General features: G+C 44.8%; 2 protein-coding genes across 2 annotated transcripts; both read left to right on the forward strand.

Moving 5' to 3' along the window:
- The first annotated feature begins 772 nt into the window (after positions 1-772).
- On the forward strand, positions 773-11989 carry LOC100353156 (protocadherin beta-14). The gene has a single exon (XM_070076224.2). It carries the CDS (start codon positions 5054-5056, stop codon positions 7481-7483), a length of 2430 nt encoding a protein of 809 aa, XP_069932325.2. The 5' UTR covers positions 773-5053; the 3' UTR covers positions 7484-11989.
- Positions 11990-16001: 4012 nt separating this feature from the next.
- Positions 16002-21397, forward strand: LOC100350982 (protocadherin beta-18). The gene has a single exon (XM_070076225.2). It carries the CDS (start codon positions 18608-18610, stop codon positions 21017-21019), a length of 2412 nt encoding a protein of 803 aa, XP_069932326.1. The 5' UTR covers positions 16002-18607; the 3' UTR covers positions 21020-21397.
- Positions 21398-21959: the final 562 nt, after the last annotated feature.

Genomic DNA, 21959 nt, shown 5'->3' on the forward strand with positions numbered 1-21959 from the left:
ATGGTTTCCCATAAATTTCATCATAAAGTCTAAAGTCAGTGTATACCATGGAAGGCACATGTGGATGAACAAAATGAGTAAAGATAGTGAGGGAAGGCCGGTGGGGGGTGGGGACGGGCATGCAGGTTAGAGAGAAGGTAGGGATAGAGGAAATGAACAGGGAGAAATTAAATATTTGCTTCTAGTGCCAGAAACTTTCTCTTGAAGATACTTCAAAACTTTATCTTAAAATTATAGAGTGGTTAAATATTAGTGCATTGATAATGCCAGGAGGTACAAGCTCTTGCTCTACTATATCCAAGATAACCTGATGTTTACACTTCTTAAAGGCTAAGCCTTCCTTAACGGTTTGTTGAACTGTGCAGATACCTTGGAGTCTGCATCCAAGAGGAATGAGAACAGAGGTCAACCATGTTGTGTGCCCTGAACTGTAATGCTGAGGTGGAAAGAGGAGTTCACACAGCTCAGGCAGGAAGGTGAAACCAAAGCAATGGCAGAGCTGAGGACCAGGTGCAGTTTCAGGTCTGCCCAGCGATCTGGGCAGCAGGACTTCTCTTTTGCTGGAAAGAACCATATGTTTCCTCACTCTAATGGAGGTTAGCCGAGTCTGCAGGAGCTCATATGCCCAGATTCAAGTCACCAACTAAGTCTCCTAAAATGTATTAGAAAAACCAAAATTTTCTCTTATGCTTCACACATCTTATTTATAGCTAAATTTAAGCCCTCGCATACAATTCAAGCTGCACTGGTCAATTTTACCCTAAACAGCTGTAAATGGTAAGATATTAAGGAAGTGGTTATTACCTCCAGTGCAGGAAAGTCTACATGGAAAATGAGGACACAAGAACTGATGGGGCTTCCCAGAATGCATTTTCTTGAAAACCCTTACCAGTGAAAGCCACGTAACAGTTTAATTTGGAATTACTCAAGAGTATTGGGGGAAAAGGACCTGCGGACAGTCTGGCATACACACACTCTTCTCATCTTCCTGTCAACCAAAGTCCTGGATCCACTGATAATCTTAGAACATGACCTCTCAGTCCTTAGGACTTGACCTATATCACGATTACTGTCCTGGCCATCTCCTGTACTTTTCTATCACCACAGATGTTATTTCTATGATAGTCTCAGGAACCTCCCTCTGAGAGCACTCCTCTCTGCCTTAACCCTCTCCTCTCATCCTGCTCTCTTGTCTCTTGTCTCATCTTGTCTTTCTTTGATCCTATCAATACCTGCATTCCATGATGTGGCTACCAGTTATCAATCCCTCCTGCTTCCCTGGGTTAACACTCCCAGTCACTCTCACACTCATGTTCCGTTCCTGTGTTCAATCTTTCTTCATCAAATTCCTGATGAAACTCCACTCTAGATGAATCCTCTCTAGTGCCTGGGCTGCTGAACTCTATAAAACTTAGAAAAGTGTAAATCCATTGCAACTATGAATTTGTTATATCAAATTCAGTTGGGGTTTTGAGACCAAGAAATCCTTTTATAGGTTTCTTAATCAGATTTCTGTTCTCCACAACTATTTTAAAACCAACTTACCGGCCTGCGCTGTGGCTCACTAGGCTAATCCTCCACCTGCAGCACCGGTAACCCGGTTTCTAGTCCCAGCTGGGGCACTGGATTCTGTCCCGGTTGCTCCTCTTCAAGTCCAGCTCTCTGCTGTGGCTCGGGAAGGCAGTGGAGGATGGCCCAAGGGCTTGGCCCCTGCACCCCATGGGAGACCAGGATAAGCACCTGGCTCCTGGTTCGGATTGGCGCAGCATGCTGGCCGGCCATAGTGGCCATTTCAGGGGTGAACCAACGGAAGGAAGACCTTTCTCTCTGTCTCTCTCTCACTGTCTAACTCTGCCTGCCAAAAAGAAAAAAAAACTTACCTTAGTTTAAACTCCTTATCCTACCACTTACTCACATACCTCCTCCCCTTTATCAGGTGAATGTGTGATCAATACATAGAAAAGAGAATCAGTCATTCAGAAATTATTTCAATTTCCTGTCCTGCAGGAATCCACAACTTTGACAGCACCTGTACCTATGTATTCCTCCTGTTGAGATCCCTTCTGCCCACCTAAGTCTAATCCCTTCATGTACTGTCTCCATCCCATCCTTAACCACTTTTTGGTCCCTCACATTGATTACCTCGTCTGCATCTTACTTTTTTAAAAAGAATTCTTTTATTTCTTTGAAAGACAGAGTTACAGAGAGAGGTAGAGCCAGAAAGAGAAGTCTTCCATTCTGCTGGTTCACTCCCCAACTCGCCACAATGCCCGAAGCTGCGCTGATCCGAAGCCAGGAGCCAGGAGCTTCTTCCAGGTTTCCCATGTGGGTGTAGGGGTCCAAAGACTTGGGCCACCTTCCACTGATTTCCCAGGCCATAGCAGAGAGCTGGATCGGAAAAGGAGCTGAACCGGCGTCCATATGGGATGACGGCGCTGCAGGCTGGGGCCTTAACCTGCTGTGCCATAGGGCCGGCCCCTGTGCATTTTACTTTTCTCCCTTGCTACCGAGTATTACATGTTAGTACATTAAATGTGTTCAAGTTTCTCTAGTCTTCCCCCCGCCCCCAGTCCTAAAATAACCCCTTAAGTCTGAATTATCCTCAGATACCAATCTATTTCTTCTCTTTACAGCTTTTTCTTCTTTTATAAATTCCTTAAGTGTTGTCTATGTTCTTGTTCCCTCACCCTTCCCATTTGTCAACCAAGTACAATCTAACGTTCATCTCTACTAAAATTACCACTGTAAAGGTCATCAAACACTTAAAATATAAATTATGTAAAGGTTGCTGAAGCAAAGAAATGCAATTACACAATAGCTTGTCAAAATGTGTGTTTCCTACACGTGTCAGTTCAAGTGTAAATGATAAAATATTGTGTTTCTGGAATCGAATTTGGTTGTAACTGAACATTCCATTGGGTGATGTCATATCTGCATGGCTGTAGTGGTGTCACTACCACCTTTGTGTTCCTGTGGCTTCATGGGAAAAGGCATATTGAGATGTCTTCTCTTTTGCCTGGAAGTGGCAAACAAAATTTCTCACAATCCATCTATGAGAACTTAAGTCACTTGGCCACACCTAACCACAAGGCAGGCTGGGACAGGCCATGTTTCTGGGTGTAGTTCCATTACTGCAGAGGAAAAGAACAGTTTTTAGCAGACACCATGAGTCCCCTGTAATGGCCATCATCTTAAATCCAAGAGATAATTTTAATGCATATTTTTTCCTGACTGTTTGGAAGCATTTACTGCAGTTGCTCTTCCTCATCTCCTTGAAATATTATTTACTTTTAGTTTCATGATTTTGAACTCTGGGGCTTCCCTTCTTCAGCCAAGCCAAAGTACAGATGTGATCATTTTAATCAAATGTTTAAAATCCTACATTATATTTGTACTGCACTTATGATAAAATCCAAGAATATATAATACCTATGCAATCATCTTTGTTCTTAACCTACTTTTTTCTTTAATCTCTTTTAAAAATATTGCCTATCCATGGTTTAAAGTTTGAGGCATACTTACATTTCTATATTTTTCAAAATCCTTGTATGAAACATTTCTCCTTCTCTTAACTAGCTTCTTCAGATCACAAAGTATAGTTTTCTATCTTAGGAAAGCTTTAACTTGTGTCCCAAAATCTGGGTTATATTTTAATCATTTTTAACAGATACTTAATGAGCAGTTACTAACCAGTTTGTAAACAATATAACTCACTAGCTTCCTATGGTAATAATCTGGGAGGTAAATGCTATGTATCTGAGGAAAGAGGCACATGACTTGCTCAAACCTGTAGATAGAAAGTGGCAGCACCAGGATTCTAACGTTGACATTTTGGTCCCTGACCACATTTTCCTAACTACTATACTATACAGGTGAAATATGTCCCTTCAGCTATTCCATATTATTATTTAGCTATGCATGAATTGTGACCCACTTTAATTACTCATCTGCCAATTTTTCTAGTTCATGACATCCATAAAGACAAGAATTATCTCTAACTTCTTGTGCCACATCCTCACATATGTATTTTTTAAATATGAAAGTAATTATATTACTAAATGTACTCAACAAATATTTACAAAAGTGGAGGAGATAATATATTTGTTATTGTTCATGAAATAGCCTGAAAAATACTGTTTTTCAATACAGAATATTTTGATGGGTCTTTTTGTATCAAGAATTCAAAATAATAATATTAAATTCAATGTGTGGGTCTTATTTGGATTCCAATTCAAGCAAAACAATGGTAAAAGACATTTTGGAGACAACTGAGAAAAAGATAAATATAGGCTGAGTAAAAATTATATAACGGAATTATTACCACATTTTCTTTTTAAAAGATTTATTTATTTATTTGAGAGGCAGGGTTACAGAGAAAAGGAGAGACAGAGATAAAAGTCTTCCATTTGCTGGTTCACTCCCCAAATGGCCACAATGGCTGAGGCTGGGCAGACCTGAAGTCAGGAGTTTCTTCCAGGTCTCTCACGTGGATGTAGGGGCCCAAGCACTTGGGCCATCTTCTGCCTTCCCAGGCCACAGCAGAGAGCTGGGTCAGAAGTGGAGCAGCCCGGACTTGAACTGGTGCCATATGGGATGCCGGTGCCACAGGCGAAAGCTTACTCTACTATGCCACAGCACCGGCCCCACTAAATTTCCTTATTCTGACATTGGTATTACAGTTTGAGCCTTTATCCATTAGAGATATTAGTGGTGTATTTACGGGTAAAAATTATGATATCTGGGACTTGCTTTTGCACACTCCAGATGCATTCATGAATTTCCGAGTCAAAGGAAAAATTTTTTAATGAAAAAATCCATAGAGACACATGGTGGCGCTACAGGATAAGATTAAAAACAGTCTGCAGGCTTCATTATTATTCAGAGCAGAGAAGAGCCAACCCCCTGAAGAGGGAGGTATTAAGGATTGTCACCTGCAGAGCCGCTGGAGGGCTGCACCCTCTCCAGCAGTTTCCTATCAAGAAATCAGGCCTTAATTTACCAAAGTTAGAGCTGAGCCTGAAATTCTCCACAAAAGAAGCTGTCAGGAGGAACCATGGAGAGCAGAGGGGCGCTCCCTCCGCGAGGAAGGCAAGTCCTGATTTTCTTTGTTTGGCTGGGATTGTGTCAGGCGGGTTCTGAATCTGTGCGGTATTCCATGGCAGAGGAAACAGAAATTGGTTCTTTTGTGGCTAATCTGGCAAGGGACTTGGGGGTAGGGGTGGACGAGCTGTCCTCGCGGGAGGCCCGGGTAGTGTCTGATGATAATGAGAACCACTTGCGACTGGATCCGCTGACCGGCGATTTGCTCCTTAATGAGAAACTAGACCGGGAAGAGCTGTGCGGCACCTCTGAGCCCTGTGTGCTGCCTTTTCAGGTGTTATTAAAAAACCCTTTACAGTTTTTTCGGGCTGAGCTACACATCAAAGACATAAATGATCACTCTCCCACATTCCTGGACAAGGAAATACTTGTGAAAATATCAGAAAATACTGCTATTGGAACCACATTTCTAATGGAGAGTGCTCAAGATCTGGACATAGGAACCAATTGTCTGCAAAACTATACAATTAGTCCCAACTCTCATTTCTACATTAACATTCGAGACAGTGGTGATGGAAAGATATACCCAGAGCTGGTCCTACATAGAGCATTGGATCATGAGGAGGAACCCGAGCTAAAACTGACACTGACAGCAGTAGATGGTGGGGCCCCGCCCTTGTCTGGGACAACCTTGGTTCTCATTAAGGTCTTGGACATCAACGATAACTCCCCTGAGTTTGCTGAGAACCTCTATGAGGTACAGGTGCCTGAGGACACAGACGTTGGCTCCCGGATTATCACTCTCTCTGCTAAGGATATAGATGCAGGAAGTTTTGGGAAAATTTCTTACACACTTTTCCATGCATCAGAAGATGTTCGTAAAACCTTTGAAATCAACCCAGTAACTGGGGAAGTTGGTCTGAAATCACACCTGGATTTTGAAGTAATACAATCGTACACTATAACTACTCAGGCAACAGACGGTGGGGGTCTCTCAGGAAAATGCACTCTTGTGATTAAGGTACTGGATGTAAACGACAACCCACCAGAAGTGACCATTTCATCAATCACAAACAGCATTCCAGAAAACACGCCAGAGACTCTTGTCGCCATCTTCAGTGTCCGAGATCCAGACTCTGGAGACAACGGAAGGATGGTTTGCTCTATTCAGGATGACCTCCCCTTCCTTTTGAAGCCCACTTTCAAGAACTTCTACACCCTGGTAACCGATGGAGCGCTGGACAGGGAGGCCAGGGCCGAGTACAACATCACCATCACCGTGTCCGACCTGGGCACGCCCAGGCTGACCACCCGGCACCACGTCGCGGTGCAGGTGTCCGACGTGAACGACAACGCCCCGGCCTTCAGCCAGGCCGCCTACACCCTGCTGGTGCGCGAGAACAACAGCCCCGGGCTGCTCATCGGCTCCGTGAGCGCCAGCGACAGGGACGCGGGCGCCAACGCGCAGGTGACCTACTCGCTGCTGCCGCCGCCACAGCAGCCCGACGTGGCGGCGCTCGTGTCGGTGCACGCGGACAGCGGGCAGCTGTACGCGCTGCGCGCGCTGGACTACGAGGCCCTGCGCGCCTTCGAGTTCGGCGTGCGCGCCGCCGACCGCGGCTCCCCGGCGCTGAGCAGCGAGGCGCGCGTGCGCGTGCAGCTGCTGGACGCCAACGACCACGCGCCGGCCGTGCTGTACCCGCCGGCCAACGGCTCGGCCGCCTGCCCCGAGCTGGTGCCGCGCGCGGCCGACGCGGGCTACCTGGTGACCAAGGTGGTGGCGGTGGACGGCGACGCGGGCCAGAACGCCTGGCTGTCGTTCGAGCTGCTCAAGGCCACGGAGCCCGGGCTGTTCGGCGTGTGGGCGCACAGCGGCGAGGTGCGCACGGCGCGGCCGCTGAGCGAGCGCGACGCGCCCAGGCAGCGGCTGCTGGTGCTGGTGCGCGACCACGGCGAGCCGCCGCTGTCGGCCAGCGTCACGCTGCACGTGCTGCTGGTGGACGGCTTCTCGCAGCCCTACCTGGCGCTGCCCGAGGCGGCGGCGGCGGCCGAGGCGGCGCGGCCCGACTCGCTCACGGTGCAGCTGGTGGTGGCGCTGGCGGCGGTGTCGTCGCTCTTGGTGCTGAGTGTGCTGGCGCTGGTGGCGGCGCGGCTGTGCGGCGCGGGCGGGGGCGGGGGCGGGGTGGGGGCGGGGTGTGCGGTTGGCGGCGGCGGCGGCGGCGCGGGTGCGGAGGGCCGCTTCCCGGGGCCGCTGCTGGACGTGAGCGGCGGCGGGACGCTGTCGCACAGCTACCAGTACGAGGTGCGCCTGACGGGCGACGCTGGGACCGGGGAGTTCAAGTTCATGAAGCCCATTAGCCCCAATCTTCAAGTCTCTGACGTTGGTAGGAATATAGAAGAAAGTGAAAACTTCCGTAATAGCTTCGGATTCAACATTCAATAAGATAATATTTTTAAACTTCTAATCTTTTATTCTCGTAAAACTGCTGATTTTTTTTGTCTAAACTTTAATGCATTTTATATCATCTGGTAGTTGCATGCAGTATTTCTTATGCTGTCTTCAGAGTTTCTTTAGAACTCATTTAATAACTGTGCATCCGTGCTTTCTGGGTTTTTATTTAGTCAAAAGTGTATTAATCAAATTACTACTGCTTCTTGCTATGATAGTGATATTGTTGTGCAAGACAATATTTTTAATTATTTGGATATGGAACCTAAAGTATTAAGACTAAATGTCATTATTAATTTACTTATACACACCATCAAAACAGACAAATCAGAAATAAAAATGTTGAATGAGTACAAAGAATATTGGTTTTATTGCACTGTTTTCTAAAATTTTTCATCATAAATGTAACATACTATCGCCTCTTTTTGAGTTCTGGAGAAAGTTATTTTTCAAGAATTCATGTTGTAGGAAAATTAAAGTGATTACATTGTAAGTGATCGATTTCTTAAGTGGTTTTTTCTTTAAGTATTTTTGTTGTTTTTAATGCTTGTGAGGAGTATTACAATATTCTGTGCTTTGGTATTGCTATATTGTTTTCTTTAAATATTTCAGATTTACTCATTTTTAATAGATTTATGTTTTCACTTGAGAGGCAGTTACAGAGAGAGGGAGAGAAAGAATATTCACCACCAGCAAGGGCTGGGCCAGGCCCAAGCCAGGAACCTGGAACTCCATCCAGATCTGTGTGAGTGTAGGGGCCCAAGCACTTGGGCCATCTTCTGCTGCTTTCCCAGGAACATTCACAGGGAACTGGATCAGAAGTGGAGCAACCTGGACTTGAACCTGTAGCCATATGGGAGGCTGGCGCTGCAGGCAATGGCTTAACTATGCCAGAATGCCAGCCACCAGCCGTGTTTACTCATTTAAATTTGTATTTAGATTTTTCTTTACTAAAACAGATAATAGTTCATGGTCTCATCCTGAATAACTTCATGAAAGAATAAAGGGCAAAAGCTTCTTAAGAAATTAAAATGGGGGGGGGGGGCTGATGCTGTGGTGTAGTGGTCTAAGCCTCCACCTGCGGCGCCAGCATCCCATATAGGCACCAGTTCAAGTCCTGGCTGCTCCTCCTCCTATCTAGCTCTCTGCTGTGGACTGGGAAAGCAGAAGATGGGCCAAATGCTTGGGCCCCTGCACCTGTGTGGGAGACACAGAGGAAGCTGCTGGTTTCTGGCTCCAGATTGGCCTAACTCTAGCCATTGTGGCCATTTGAAGAGAGAATCAGGAGATGGTTCTGTCTCTTCATCTATATCTATAACTCTACCTCTCAAATAAATAAATAAAAAATCTTTAAAAATATGCTCAAATTAACATTTAAAAAAGAAATTAAAATGAAGGGGTCAGCACCGTGGCATAGTGGGCCAAGCCTCTGCCAGAGGTGACAGTATCCCGGCTGCTCTACTTCCCATCCAGCTCTCTGTCGTGGCCTGGGAAAGCAGTAGAAGATGGCCCAAGTGCTTGGGCCCCTGCACCTGCATGGGAGACCCAGAGGAAGCTCCCAGCTTCTGGTTTTGGATTGGCTCAGCTCCAGCCATTCTGGGCATTTGGGGAGTGAAGCAGCAGATGGAAGACTTTTCTCTCTGGCTCTTACCCTCTCTATCTGTAACTCTACCTCTCAAACAAATTTTTAAAAAGAAATTAAAATGAATATTTAAACTGTTAAAAAGAGTTAAGTTTACGTCATCATTAAGAGTAAATGTGAAACATCATTTATGATTTCAAAAACCTCTGAAGAATTGGTCCTCATTTATGATTTATAGGTACCTCACTAACAAATAATGTCTTAAATCTATAAGTGGTCAGTTAGATGGAGGGAAAGTAGAGATTTTCATAACTAGAATACAGTGCAGATATGGGGGCAAGTGTGCATATATATTTCTCTTTTCAAAAGTATTTATTTGAAAGAGTGACAGAGAAAGAGTGAGAGATAGAGAGGGAGAATCTTCTGTCTACTTGTTCCCTCCCCAAATGCCTGCAACAGCCAGGTCTAGGCCAGACTGAAGCCAGAAGCCAGGCACTCCATCCAGGTTTCCAACTTGGGTGGCAGGGACTCAAATACTTGAGTCATCATCTGCTGCCTTCCCAGGTCCATTAGCAGGAAGCTGGATTGGAAAAGGAGTAGCCAGAATTTGAAGCAGACCATCTGATAATGAATTGCGGGCATCCCAAGTAGCGACTTAACCTGCTGTGTCACTCTACCAGCCCCAGAATATAGATTTCTGTAATTGCTTTCATAAAATTAAATGCTATAGTATAGATGCTATAATAGAATTTGTTTTATTTTATTTTAAAGATTCATAAATTGTAAGGCAGAATGACAGGAGAGACAAATCTTCCATTGATTGGTTCACTCTCCAAATGTCCTCAATAACTGGGGCTGGACCATCCCAAAGCCAAGAGCTAGGAACTCCATCCAGGTCTCCCATGTGGGTGGCAAGAACCCAAGTACTAGGGCCATCATCCACTCCTCGCAGGTGCATTAGCATAAAACTGGTTTGGAAGCACACAAGAATAGCTCAGATTGAAATTGGCACCCCAGTATGGAATGGCTTAACCCCCTGTGCTGCAACATGTGCTTGGTAAAATGGACTTTTACTTGGCATTGTGAAATAGATAAAACAAATTCCAGTTTCCTTTTTCCTTAGGAATCTTTTCTCATTCTGCCTCTTACAATCTTTTGAAAGATTAATCTGTTTTTTTATGATTTATTTATTTATTTTGAAAGTTACAGAGAGAGAGGGATCTTCCATCCACTGGTTCCCCCCCCCCAGGTTGCCAAAACAGCCAGGGCCAGGAGCCAGGAGCCAGGAGCATCATCTGGGTCTCCCAAATGGGTGTCATGGCCCCAAACATTTGGACCACCTTCTACTGCTTTTCCCAGGCCATTAGCAGGAAGCTGGACTAGAAGTGGAGCAGCCTAGACTCAAACTGATGTCATCTCAGGCAATGGCTTTACCCCCTACACCACAATGCTGGCCCCACTTCATGTGATTTTAACTGGTACTGTTTTTTGTTTCAACAAATATTTATTAGTTATATGACTTAAATTGATATTTAAATCATAAAATCATGGAAAGAAGTTAAGCACTCATTATCCATCAGATTCCTAAGAAGTCAAAACAACCCATAAAAGCCACTGGTAGGTCCAGTAAGTAAACACTGAAGAAAGAAATATTGAAAAAATATAATTAAGAGATGGAAAAGATGTGAAATGGAAAGAATAAGAGAATATATATTTACTCACACATTTACCCAATTAGAAATGAAAAGTTAAAATAGTAATTGAAACTATTGTTTCTAGGAAATAACCTAACGACAAACGCAGAAAATCTTTGTGGAAAATGAATGATATCAATAAAGCAATATAATGAAATGTCCCAATAAATTAAAAAGATACTGGTCCCTTAACAGAACAAGTCAACATGATAAAGATGTCTATTCTTCCCAGAATAATCTATAAATTCAATGCATCTCCAAGGAAGTCTATGACAAGTAGGTGAGGATTTAGAAATGCTTCTTAATACTGACATGGAAGGAAAATTTGATGAAGAACTACGGTAGTCTTTTTTTATTAAAAATATTTTTTCTGTATGGATAATAGAACATATTTAAAAATCTGAAGTAAGGGGCCAGCGCTGGCACAGTGGGTTAACACCCTGGTCTGAAGCTCTGGCATCCCATATGGGCACTGGTTCTAGTCCCAGCTGCTCCTCTTCCAATCCAGCTCTCTGCTATGGCCTGGGATAGCAGTAGAAGATGGCCCAAGTCCTTGGGCCCCTGCACCCATGTAGGAGACCTGGAAGAAGCTCCTGGCTCCTGGCTTCAGATCGGCGCAGCTCCAGCTGTTGCAGCCATCTGGGGAGTGCACCATTGGATGGAGGACCTCTCTCTCTGCCTCTCCTCTCTCTGTGTGTAACTCTGACTTTCAAATAAATGAATACATCTTTTTAAAAATCTAAAGTAAAAAAATCAATTTGAGTGATATAGCAACAGACTCATCAGTTACCAGATAGAAGCAGATCTGTTTACTGTAGCATAAGAGTTGGTCTTGATAGAGGAGTGTCAGAATTACCGGGCAGGGTTTGGGTGAGGGCAAGAGAAGAGAGATTGATTACCTAGCCAATGTTTTTTGGAAAATTCGCTCAACATGGAAACAAAGTTCTTGTAATAAAATCCATATGTATTTAAACGGTGAATTTAAGTATTAAAATTGGAAAAATGAAGTAATCTTTGATAAAAATATGACTTTAGTATTGATTTGAATTTCTTAACAAGTCTTTAAAGTATGAACAATAAAAATACAAATGAGTACATATTACTTCCTCAAAACTGAAGGCTAGCACAAACTAGCAGATGATGGGGAAAAGTCACAATATTTTAACTAAGAATTAATATTTAAATTATTCAAATAACCTTTGAAAATCAGCAAAACGCCAAAAAGGAGAGGCAGTAAGATTTTTTTAAGGAAGAAAGAAGGGATTTTAAAAGGCAAACAGCAAGTCCAAAAAAGAGCTTGAAATTATATTCAGCCCCATGGTTGGTGAAATACACTAAAATCAACACCAATTTATAACCACAACATTAGCAAAGATGAAAAATTTAAATAATATCAAATGGATTAATAGGAAATCACAGTGCAACCTATTTAGAGAGTGATCTAGTAGTATTTAGTGAAATTTAATTTGTATATAACCTGTGGTACATCAATTTTACTTTGATTTAACAAGCCAGAAAACTCTTTTACAGCTTTACAAAATGGGGTATATGACTACATTCAACTTGGAAAAATAGGAATGAGAATCCACTTTCATATACAATAAAGATCCCCAAAATAAAATATAGAACGTGCTTGTGAAAGATTATTATGCAGTCATCAAAAGAAATAAGCTAGATATACACCCAGTTACATGGATAAATCCTAAATGTTTTATTTATGTATTTTAAAAATAAGCTTATCTTTTAATTTCATTTTTCCTCAAACTTATAAGAATGTTTTTTGAAAGAGTAACAGAGAAAGAGAGGGAGATCAAGAGAGGCAGAGAGATCTTTAATCCACTGGTTCACTCACCACATAACTACAAAGGCTGGGACTGGGCCAGGCAGAAGCCAAGAGCCCAGAACTCCCTCAGGGTCTTCCATGTGGGTGACAGGGGCCCAGGCACCTGGCCGTCATCTACTACTTTACCAGGCAGGAAGCTGGATCAAAAGCAGAGAAGGAGCTGGTGCTGTGACTTAGTGGGTAAAACTGTCTACAGTGCCGGAATCCCATATGGTTGCCGGTTCAAGTCCTGGCTGCTCTACTTCTGATCCAGCTCTCTGCTGTGGCCTGGGAAAACAGTAGACAATGGCCCAAGTCCTTTGGCTTCTGCACCCACATGGGAGACCTGGAAGGAGCTCCTGGCTTCAGATCGGCACAGCTCCGGCTATTGAAGCTATCTGGGGAGTAAACCAGGAGAGGGAAGCTCGCTCGCTCGCTCGCTCTCTCTCTGCCTCTCTGCCTCTCCTTCTCTCTGTGTAACCAATTTTCAAATAAATAAATAAATCTTTAAAAAAATACAGAGCAGCCAGATTTCAAACTGGCATGCCCATATAGGATGCCAGTGTCACAAGCAGTGGCTTAACCTACTGTGCTGCAACTCCAGCTCCCTAAAATATTAAAAACAAACAAACAAACAAACAAAAAAAACACAGGCCGGCGCTGCAGCTCACTTGGCTAATCCTCCACCTGCGGTGCCGGCACCCCGGGTTCTAGTCCCAGTTGCTCCTCTTCCAGTGCAGCTCTCTGCAGTGGCCCGGGAATGCAGTGGAGGATGGCCCAAGTGCTTGGGCCCTGCACCCCATGGGAGAGCATGAGGAAGCACCTGGCTCCTGGCTTCGGATTGGCGTGGCGCGCCAGCCACAGTGCGCCAGCCGTAGTGGCCTTTTGGGGGGTGAACCAATGGAAAAAGGAAGACCTTTCTGTCTCTCTTTCTCACTGTCTAACTCTGCCTGTCAAAAAAATAAATTCATAAAAATAAATAAAAAATAAAACCCCACAAACATATTTACAGACCATATCCTATTTTTGAGACCCATAATATATTTAAATATAAATATGGGAAAGAAGATAAAGATGTAGAAAAGAAGTTGCAGAAGACTTATAGGATAAGATATGCATGTGAGTATATAGGGCAGAAATGTTATAAATAGGAACCGGCACTGTGGTGTAGTGGGCTAAGATTTTGCCTGCGGCTCCAGAATCCCATATGGGAACTAGTTCAAGTCTCGGCCTCTCCTCTTCCGATCCAGCTCTCTGCTGTTGCTTGGGAAAGCAGTAGAAGGTGGTCCAAGTCCTTGGGCCCTGGAAGAAGCTCCTGGCTCCTGGCTTTGGATTGGCTCAGCTTTGGTTGTTGCGGCCTTCTGGAGAGTGAACCAGTGGATGGAAGACCTCTCTCTCTGTGTCTTCATATCTCTCTGTAACTCTACCTCTCAAATAAATAAATAAAATCTTTTTAAAAAGAAAATTTATAAAGAAAAATGGGTACAAATATCAATGTCAACAACAGAAGCTGTCTCTTGCAACAGATTGTGTAATTAATTGCATCATGGGGCAGGCACTGTGGCTTAGTAGGTTAAGCTACCACCTGCAGTGCCGGCATCCCATGTGGGCGCCAGTTCATGTCCCAGCTGCTCCACTTCGATCCAGCTCTCTGCTATGGCCTGGGAAAGCAGTAGAAGATGACCCAAGTCCTTGGGCCCCTGTACCCTCGAGGGAGACCCAGAAGAATCTCCTGGCTCCTGGCTTCAGATCGGTGCATCTCTGGCCATTGCAGCCAACTGGGGAGTGAACCAGTGTATGGAAAACCTCTCTCTCTCTTCTGCCTCTCCTTCTCTCTGTGTGTAACTCTGACTTCCAAATAAATAAATCTTAAAAATAAATTAATTGCATCATTATAGGGATGATTTAAGATTGATCAGTTGAAGGTTAAATAAACATTTCTCTAGCCTTTTTAAAGATTTATTTATTTACTTGAAAGTCAAAGTTACACAGAGAGAGAAGGAGAGACAGAGAGAGAGAGAGAGAGACAGAGAGAGGTCTTCCATCCACTGGTTCACTTCCCAGTTGGCTGCAAAGGCTGGAGCTCTGACAATCCGAAGCCAGGACCTAGGAGCTTCTTCCAGGTCACCCACGCAGGTGCAGGGGCCCAAGGACTTGGGCCATCTTCTACTGCTTTCCCAGGCCACAGCAGATAGCTGAATTGGAATTGGAGCAGCCAGGACTTGAACTGGCGCCCATATGGGATGCCAGCACTGCATCCGGCAGCGGCTTGATGTGCTACTCCACAGTGCCAGCCCCTCTCTAACCTTTCAAGATCAGTTGCCTGCACACCATGAAAGCTAAGTATTCATGTGTGATTTTGAGGTGTAACAATATATCTGAGACTTTATATCTTTAATAAGAATGGCATAATTCATGTATACCTATGCTTTCTCTGAAAATAATTAGCTGTTAGGACACTAATATATTGTTGGGTCAAAGTTAACATTAAAAGGAAACTCAAGAAGTAAGTGGGCAGAAAATCTACATTTCCCTTGAGAACATTTGGAGCTTGAGAATCGGAACCTCCATGTAGAGGAGAGAATCAAAGCCCAGCAACCTGAGCTTGCAGAAAGCCCTCCCATTAACAAGCATGGATCACCACACTCTCACAGTGAGCATGAACTAGAAGTTGGTGATTCCTTGGAATTTCAGCCTTGAACTTGATTTTTAACTTTAAACTTGTTTTAAGGTGATCATTCTCAGGTAGTGCTTCCAGGTCCTGTCAAAGTTAAATGAAGATCTTCTATGAAAGAAGTTTTATTCACTCTAAACCTCAAATTATTCACGTAACTAATTTTAATGTTATTAACTTCAATAAAGTAAAAGATAACTGCATATACACAAGAAAACATGACACTATGAATGACAGCCAGCAGAAGAAAAAGACCCACAAAAATAAACTTGGAAGCGCTTCAGATAGTGTTGTTATCACAGTCTCTTTATGCTAATCCTTTTAACGGAACTAAAACCAAACAATGTATAGAGAATAAAAAATTATGATCGATTAGAAAAGAACAAGATACAACTCCTAGAAATGGATGCAGAAGAGATGGTTAGGAACATAGAGTAAAAGGTTCTGGCACATACTTAACCAGAACTCCAGAAACAGAGATAAAAAAGATTGATCAGAAGCAAACCTTGAAGAAATAATTACTAGGAGTTTTCCAGAATTCATGAAAAAACATCAATGAACAGATTCATTGACAACCTAAATAAGCCTAACATGATAGATTCAAAAGATATGTGGGATTGGTACTGTTTCACAGCAGGTTAAGCCCACCCCACCCCCCCCCCCCCATGGTGCCAGCATCCCATATGGGTGCTGGTTCTAGTCCTGGTTGCTCCTCTTCCAATCCAGCTCTATGCTGTGGCCTGAGATAGCAGTGGAAGAAGGCCCAAGGTCTTGGGCCCTTGCACCCATGTGGGAGACCTGGAGGAGGCTCCTGGCTCCTGGCTTCGGATTGGTGCAGCTCCGGCCATTGCGGTCATCTGGAGAGTGAACTAGCAGATGGAAGACCTCTCTATCTCTGCCTCTCTCTGTAACTCTTTCTTTCAAATAAATAAATAAATAAATCTTTTTTTTTTATCTGTTTTTTTTTTTAAACAAACCCAAGCTTCTTTTAGTCTATAATTTATTATCTTTCTTAAAGGACTTCCATCACCAATTGTTCCAATGAATTCCCCAATTTATCTCTGCAACCAAATCATTTCCTTCATTTTTGTAATAGAAGATCATCTATGTGCTATTTATGTGTATGTCCTATGCACACCTCAAACTTAACATATTTTCAGTTAAAATTTTCCCTTTCAAAACTAAATATATCTTCTCCAGCTCCATATCTATTTCTCTCCCTTCTCTTCCTGTATTTACTCTATCAGCTAATAGCACCAACACTCAGTTCCCTAAGCCTGAAAATGAAGTACATTTACTTCATTTCCTTCCTACCTTACTCTCTCTATGTCTAATCTGCCACCACACTTCATGTTACTTTGTCATTCCAATAAAACCCCATGGCTGCAGTTCTAGTTGAAGCCACTCTCTTTAGCAGTTTTACTACAATAACTTCTAATCAGTCTCCACTCTTGACCTAAACTCTTCTTTAATGTTAACTTTGAAACAAGATGATCTTTTTTAAAAACAACAAAAAAAGCATGAACTTGTCACTTTACTCTTTAAAACCTTATGGGCCGGTGCCGAGACTCACTAGGTTAATCCTCCGCCTTATGGCGCCAACACAGCAGGTTCTAGTCCTGGTCGGGGTGCTGGATTCTGTCCCAGTTGCCCCTCTTCCAGGCCAGCTCTCTGCTGTGGCCAGGGAGTGCAGTGGAGGATGACCCAAGTACTTGGGCCCTGCACCCCATGGGAGACCAGAAGCATCTGGCTCCTGCCTTCGGATAGGCGTGGTGCGCCAGCCGCAGCGCGCCAGCTGCAGCAGCTATTCGAGGGTGAACCAAAGGCAAAGGAAGACCTTTCTCTCTGTCTCTCTCTCACTGTCCACTCTGCCTGTCCAGAAAAAAAAAAAAAACTATGATCATCTTCCATTCCTACTGGTGTAAGTCCAAATGCCATGGATGGGATGGCACACAAAATGTTTGTATATCTTTCCAATTTCAACTCCCACTAATTCTCTCCTTTTGCTGTGTGCCTCAGCCATATTGAACTTTTTCAATTACTCCAATTGAACTCCAATTGAATTGATAACTCCAATTCTCTCATTTTGGATTCATGCAATAATATTTTAGTTTGGAAAATATCCCATGCCCAGTCTTCATTTGAATTATTTTTACTTTTCATATATCAATATAAAGAACATTTCCTCTAGAAAAGTCTTTCCTATACTTCCAAATTCAGGTTAGATGTCCCTCACCTATAGTAGGTGAACTTATAGTTCATCTACTATAAGTAGTAGCATGAACTTTCCCTGCCACGGTATTCATTATGTACTATTTTTTCTCTAGCCCTCTTTCATGGAAGGAACTATATCCGTTTACTATTCTAACCCTAATACTTATCACCATGCCTAGCACAAAATATTTGCTTAATAAATTTTTGCTGAACAAATTAAAGAATCTCCTCTGGAAAGCCTGGGTCTGCAAAGTGATGAAATGCAGTTTCATAGTCAAACTGGGGTCTAGTCTGTTTGACTTGATTACATTGTCAGAAGCTTTACTCATAATTAGCACTATTTTCTGTTTCTGTCTGGTAAGTCTCCTACAGAGTATTTCTAAATTACTTTTACTCGTCTACCTAACCTGAAATATCCAACCTCCCCAAAACAACTATCTGCATATACCAGGTTCAATTTCAAGTACATGCCTCATTCTTACTGCCTTTTTCTAGGAGTTTTTGCTGATAGCTTTAAAACAATAAAGCTTCTGCTTCCCATCTCTGATTTCCCTGAAAATCTCTTGCTTATTAAGTCAACTACATGTAAGAGTTTTATTAATTATCTTTAGTTGTTTAGTACATTGTCTTCACAGAAAGATCATGACTTATTTGAGGCAGGGACCATATTTTAAACATGCTTTTTACATCCACCGCAACTGTAGTAGATCGTGGTTTTTGTGTTAAAGACTGAATCACACGCCAAAAAATGCAACTCAGAAAACAATATGAATATAGGAAAAAACATAATTTAAATTAATAAGCACACAAGATAAATTAGTATTTTGCCTCAAATTTATTAGTTTGTCTAAAACCTTAAAATCTGCAGAGTCGCATGGTGGCGCTGCAGGATAAGATGGTGAAATGTTTTTAACAGCAGAAGGTCTGGTTTCCCCTTAAAGCGTGGAGCTGAGAGCGTTGGAGAAGCAGAAGAGGGCCTTGGAAAGGAAATGTAGAGCACAAACCCTCGAAATCAGGATTACAAATCTGTAGGTTTCCAAAGGTCCTGGCTGATGATGAGAGGAGCAATTCCAAGAGCTGCTAGAGATTTGGTTTGAAAGGTTTCTGAAGAAAGACGTTTGGCTACGCAGCCATGGAGCTGGGAGAGGGAAGCTCCCCACCGATCAGGCAAGTGCTGCTTTTCTTTGTTTGCCTGGGAGGGTCTTTGGTGTGTTCTGAGACCTGGAGCTATTCAGTGGCAGAGGAAACAGAGATTGGCTCCTTTATAGCTAACGTGGTGAAAGACATGAGTCCCAGCACGGAGGACCTCGCTGCACGGAGGGCCAGAGTGATTTTTGACAGCTATAAACCTTATTTGCGTTTGGATCTGCAGACTGGCAACTTGCTGGTAAATGAGCGACTGGACAGGGAGGCACTCTGTGATATCATTGAGCCATGTGTATTGCATTTCCAGGTATTATTTGAAAACCCTTTGCAGTTTTTTTGGGCTGAGCTTTTGGTCAAAGACATCAATGATCATGCTCCCACCTTCCTAGACAAAAATATACTTCTAAAAATCTTAGAAGGTACTACTTCAGAAACCTCATTCCCAATGGATAGTGCTCAAGATTTAGATGTAGGAAAGAATGGTGTCCAAAATTATACAATAACCCCCAATCCTCATTTCCACCTTAAATTGCAAGACAATGATGATGGCAGTAAATACCCAGAGCTGATACTGGATCGACCTCTAGACCGTGAAAAGGAGCCAGAGCTTAGTTTGATGCTGACAGCCTTAGATGGTGGGTCACCGCCCAGGTCTGGGACTGCCCTGATTCGCGTGGTGGTCCTGGATATCAATGACAATGCCCCTGAGTTTGAGAAGCCGGTATATGAAGTTCAGGTGCCAGAGAACAGCCCTGTGGACTCCTTGATCATCAAGGTGTCCGCTTCAGACTTAGATGCAGGGATAAACGGAGAACTCTCCTATTCGTTTTCCCACGTCTCCAGAGATGCACGAAAAACATTTGAAATCCATCCGATTTCGGGTGAAGTTCATTTAAAAGCACTTCTAGATTTCGAGACAATTCAGTCTTACACAATTAACATTCAGGCCATTGACGGTGGAAGTCTTTCTGGAAAAGCAACCATTTTAGTTCGTGTTGTAGATGTGAATGACAACCCACCAGAAATAGCCATGACGTCCCTCATCAGCCCCATCCCAGAAAACTCTTCACCTGAGATGGTGGTCGCTGTTTTCAGTGTTCGAGATCCAGACTCTGGAGACAACGGAAGGATGGTTTGCTCCATCCAGAATGACCTCCCGTTTCTTTTGAAGCCAACTTTCAAGAACTTCTACACCCTGGTAACTGAGAGCCCGCTGGACAGGGAGACCAGGGCCGAGTACAACATCACCATCACCGTGTCCGACCTGGGCACGCCCAGGCTGACCACCCGGCACCACGTCGCGGTGCAGGTGTCCGACGTGAACGACAACGCCCCGGCCTTCAGCCAGGCCGCCTACACCCTGCTGGTGCGCGAGAACAACAGCCCCGGGCTGCTCATCGGCTCCGTGAGCGCCAGCGACAGGGACGCGGGCGCCAACGCGCAGGTGACCTACTCGCTGCTGCCGCTGCCACAGCAGCCCGACGTGGCGGCGCTCGTGTCGGTGCACGCGGACAGCGGGCAGCTGTACGCGCTGCGCGCGCTCGACTACGAGGCCCTGCGCGCCTTCGAGTTCGGCGTGCGCGCCGCCGACCGCGGCTCCCCGGCGCTGAGCAGCGAGGCGCGCGTGCGCGTGCAGCTGCTGGACGCCAACGACCACGCGCCGGCCGTGCTGTACCCGCCGGCCAACGGCTCGGCCGCCTGCCCGGAGCTGGTGCCGCGCGCGGCCGACGCGGGCTACCTGGTGACCAAGGTGGTGGCGGTGGACGGCGACGCGGGCCAGAACGCCTGGCTGTCGTTCGAGCTGCTCAAGGCCACGGAGCCCGGGCTGTTCGGCGTGTGGGCGCACAGCGGCGAGGTGCGCACGGCGCGGCCGCTGAGCGAGCGCGACGCGCCCAGGCAGCGGCTGCTGGTGCTGGTGCGCGACCACGGCGAGCCGCCGCTGTCGGCCAGCGTCACGCTGCACGTGCTGCTGGTGGACGGCTTCTCGCAGCCCTACCTGGCGCTGCCCGAGGCGGCGGCGGCGGCCGAGGCGGCGCGGCCCGACTCGCTCACGGTGCAGCTGGTGGTGGCGCTGGCGGCGGTGTCGTCGCTCTTGGTGCTGAGTGTGCTGGCGCTGGTGGCGGCGCGGCTGTGCGGCGCGGGCGCGGGCGGGGGCGCGGGCGGTGTTGGTGTGGGGGCGGGGTGTGCGGTTGGCGGCGGCGGAGGCGGCGCGGGTGCGGAGGGCCGCTTCCCGGGGCCGCTGCTGGACGTGAGCGGCGGCGGGACGCTGTCGCACAGCTACCAGTACGAGGTGCGCCTGACTGGCGACGCTGGGACCGGGGAGTTCAAGTTCATGAAGCCCATTAGCCCCAACTTCCTTTCGCAGGACAGTTACATGGAGAAAGCTGCTGCTTTCTGAAAGGATTATGTTCAATCAGGGAATTATTATTATGCTAAACGCTTAGAATTACTCCATTTCTTTTATATTTTGTTCACTATAGAGCTCTTCATTTTGGCAACTTCATTTTCCTAATGAGCTTTGAAACCTCAGTGAGTTTTCTATTTTTTGTGTTCCTTATGTGTGAAAAAAATGAGAGCTGTTTCATTTTTGTTCAAGATTGAACCTCAAATAATTTACCTTTCATTTCCCCTTCAATTTTAATTGCATACTAGGCCTAATCGTATTTTTCTGGGTGTTCTGGCTGTAGGTTCTTCCACCAAAACAGTTTTCATATAATTTATAGTGTTGCTATAGTGGAAAATGCATGATATGAATAAAGAACTAATTGCTTGTTACCTTGTTGGATTGGTTTTTAAGATATTATCTAAGTTTTTTTTTTAAGCTTAATGTTTCTATTCTACTTCCTTGCCATATATTGCAGAGAATTTTTGCTACACTTAGGCATTTTCCTTCATAAATATTTTGTGAGCTGTATATATTGCTGGTAGATATTGGTTTATTATTAAGATAAGTTCAGGCCGGCGCCGCGGCTCACTTGGCTAATCCTCCACCTGTGGCGCCAGCACCCCGGGTTCTAGTCCTGGTCGGCGCGCCGGATTCTGTCCCAGTTCCTCCTCTTCCAGTCCAGCTCTGTGCTGTGGCCCGGGAAGGCAGTAGAGGATGGCCCAAGTGCTTGGGCTCCTGCACCAGCATGGGAGACCAGGAGGAAGCACCTGGCTCTTGGCCTCGGATTGGCGCAGCGCGCCGGCCATAGTGGCCATTTGAGGGGTGAACCAACGGAAGGAGGACCTGTCTCTCTGTCTCTGTCTAACTCTGCCTGTCAAAAATGAATAAATAAATTCAAAACATTGTTTGGTTTAAGATATTTCTCCAAGCTGTTCCTTTCTTTTCTGAGATC

Source organism: Oryctolagus cuniculus, chromosome 6, assembly GCF_051225735.1.
Source record: "Oryctolagus cuniculus isolate XC-2025 breed Fujian yellow rabbit chromosome 6, ASM5122573v1, whole genome shotgun sequence".
Taxonomy (NCBI): domain Eukaryota; kingdom Metazoa; phylum Chordata; class Mammalia; order Lagomorpha; family Leporidae; genus Oryctolagus; species Oryctolagus cuniculus.

Bases quoted from the DNA above. Each gene is read 5' to 3' on its own strand.
- LOC100353156 (XM_070076224.2), top strand. From the start codon at position 5,054: ATGGAGAGCAGAGGGGCGCTCCCTCCGCGAGGAAGGCAAGTCCTGATT.
- LOC100350982 (XM_070076225.2), top strand. From the start codon at position 18,608: ATGGAGCTGGGAGAGGGAAGCTCCCCACCGATCAGGCAAGTGCTGCTT.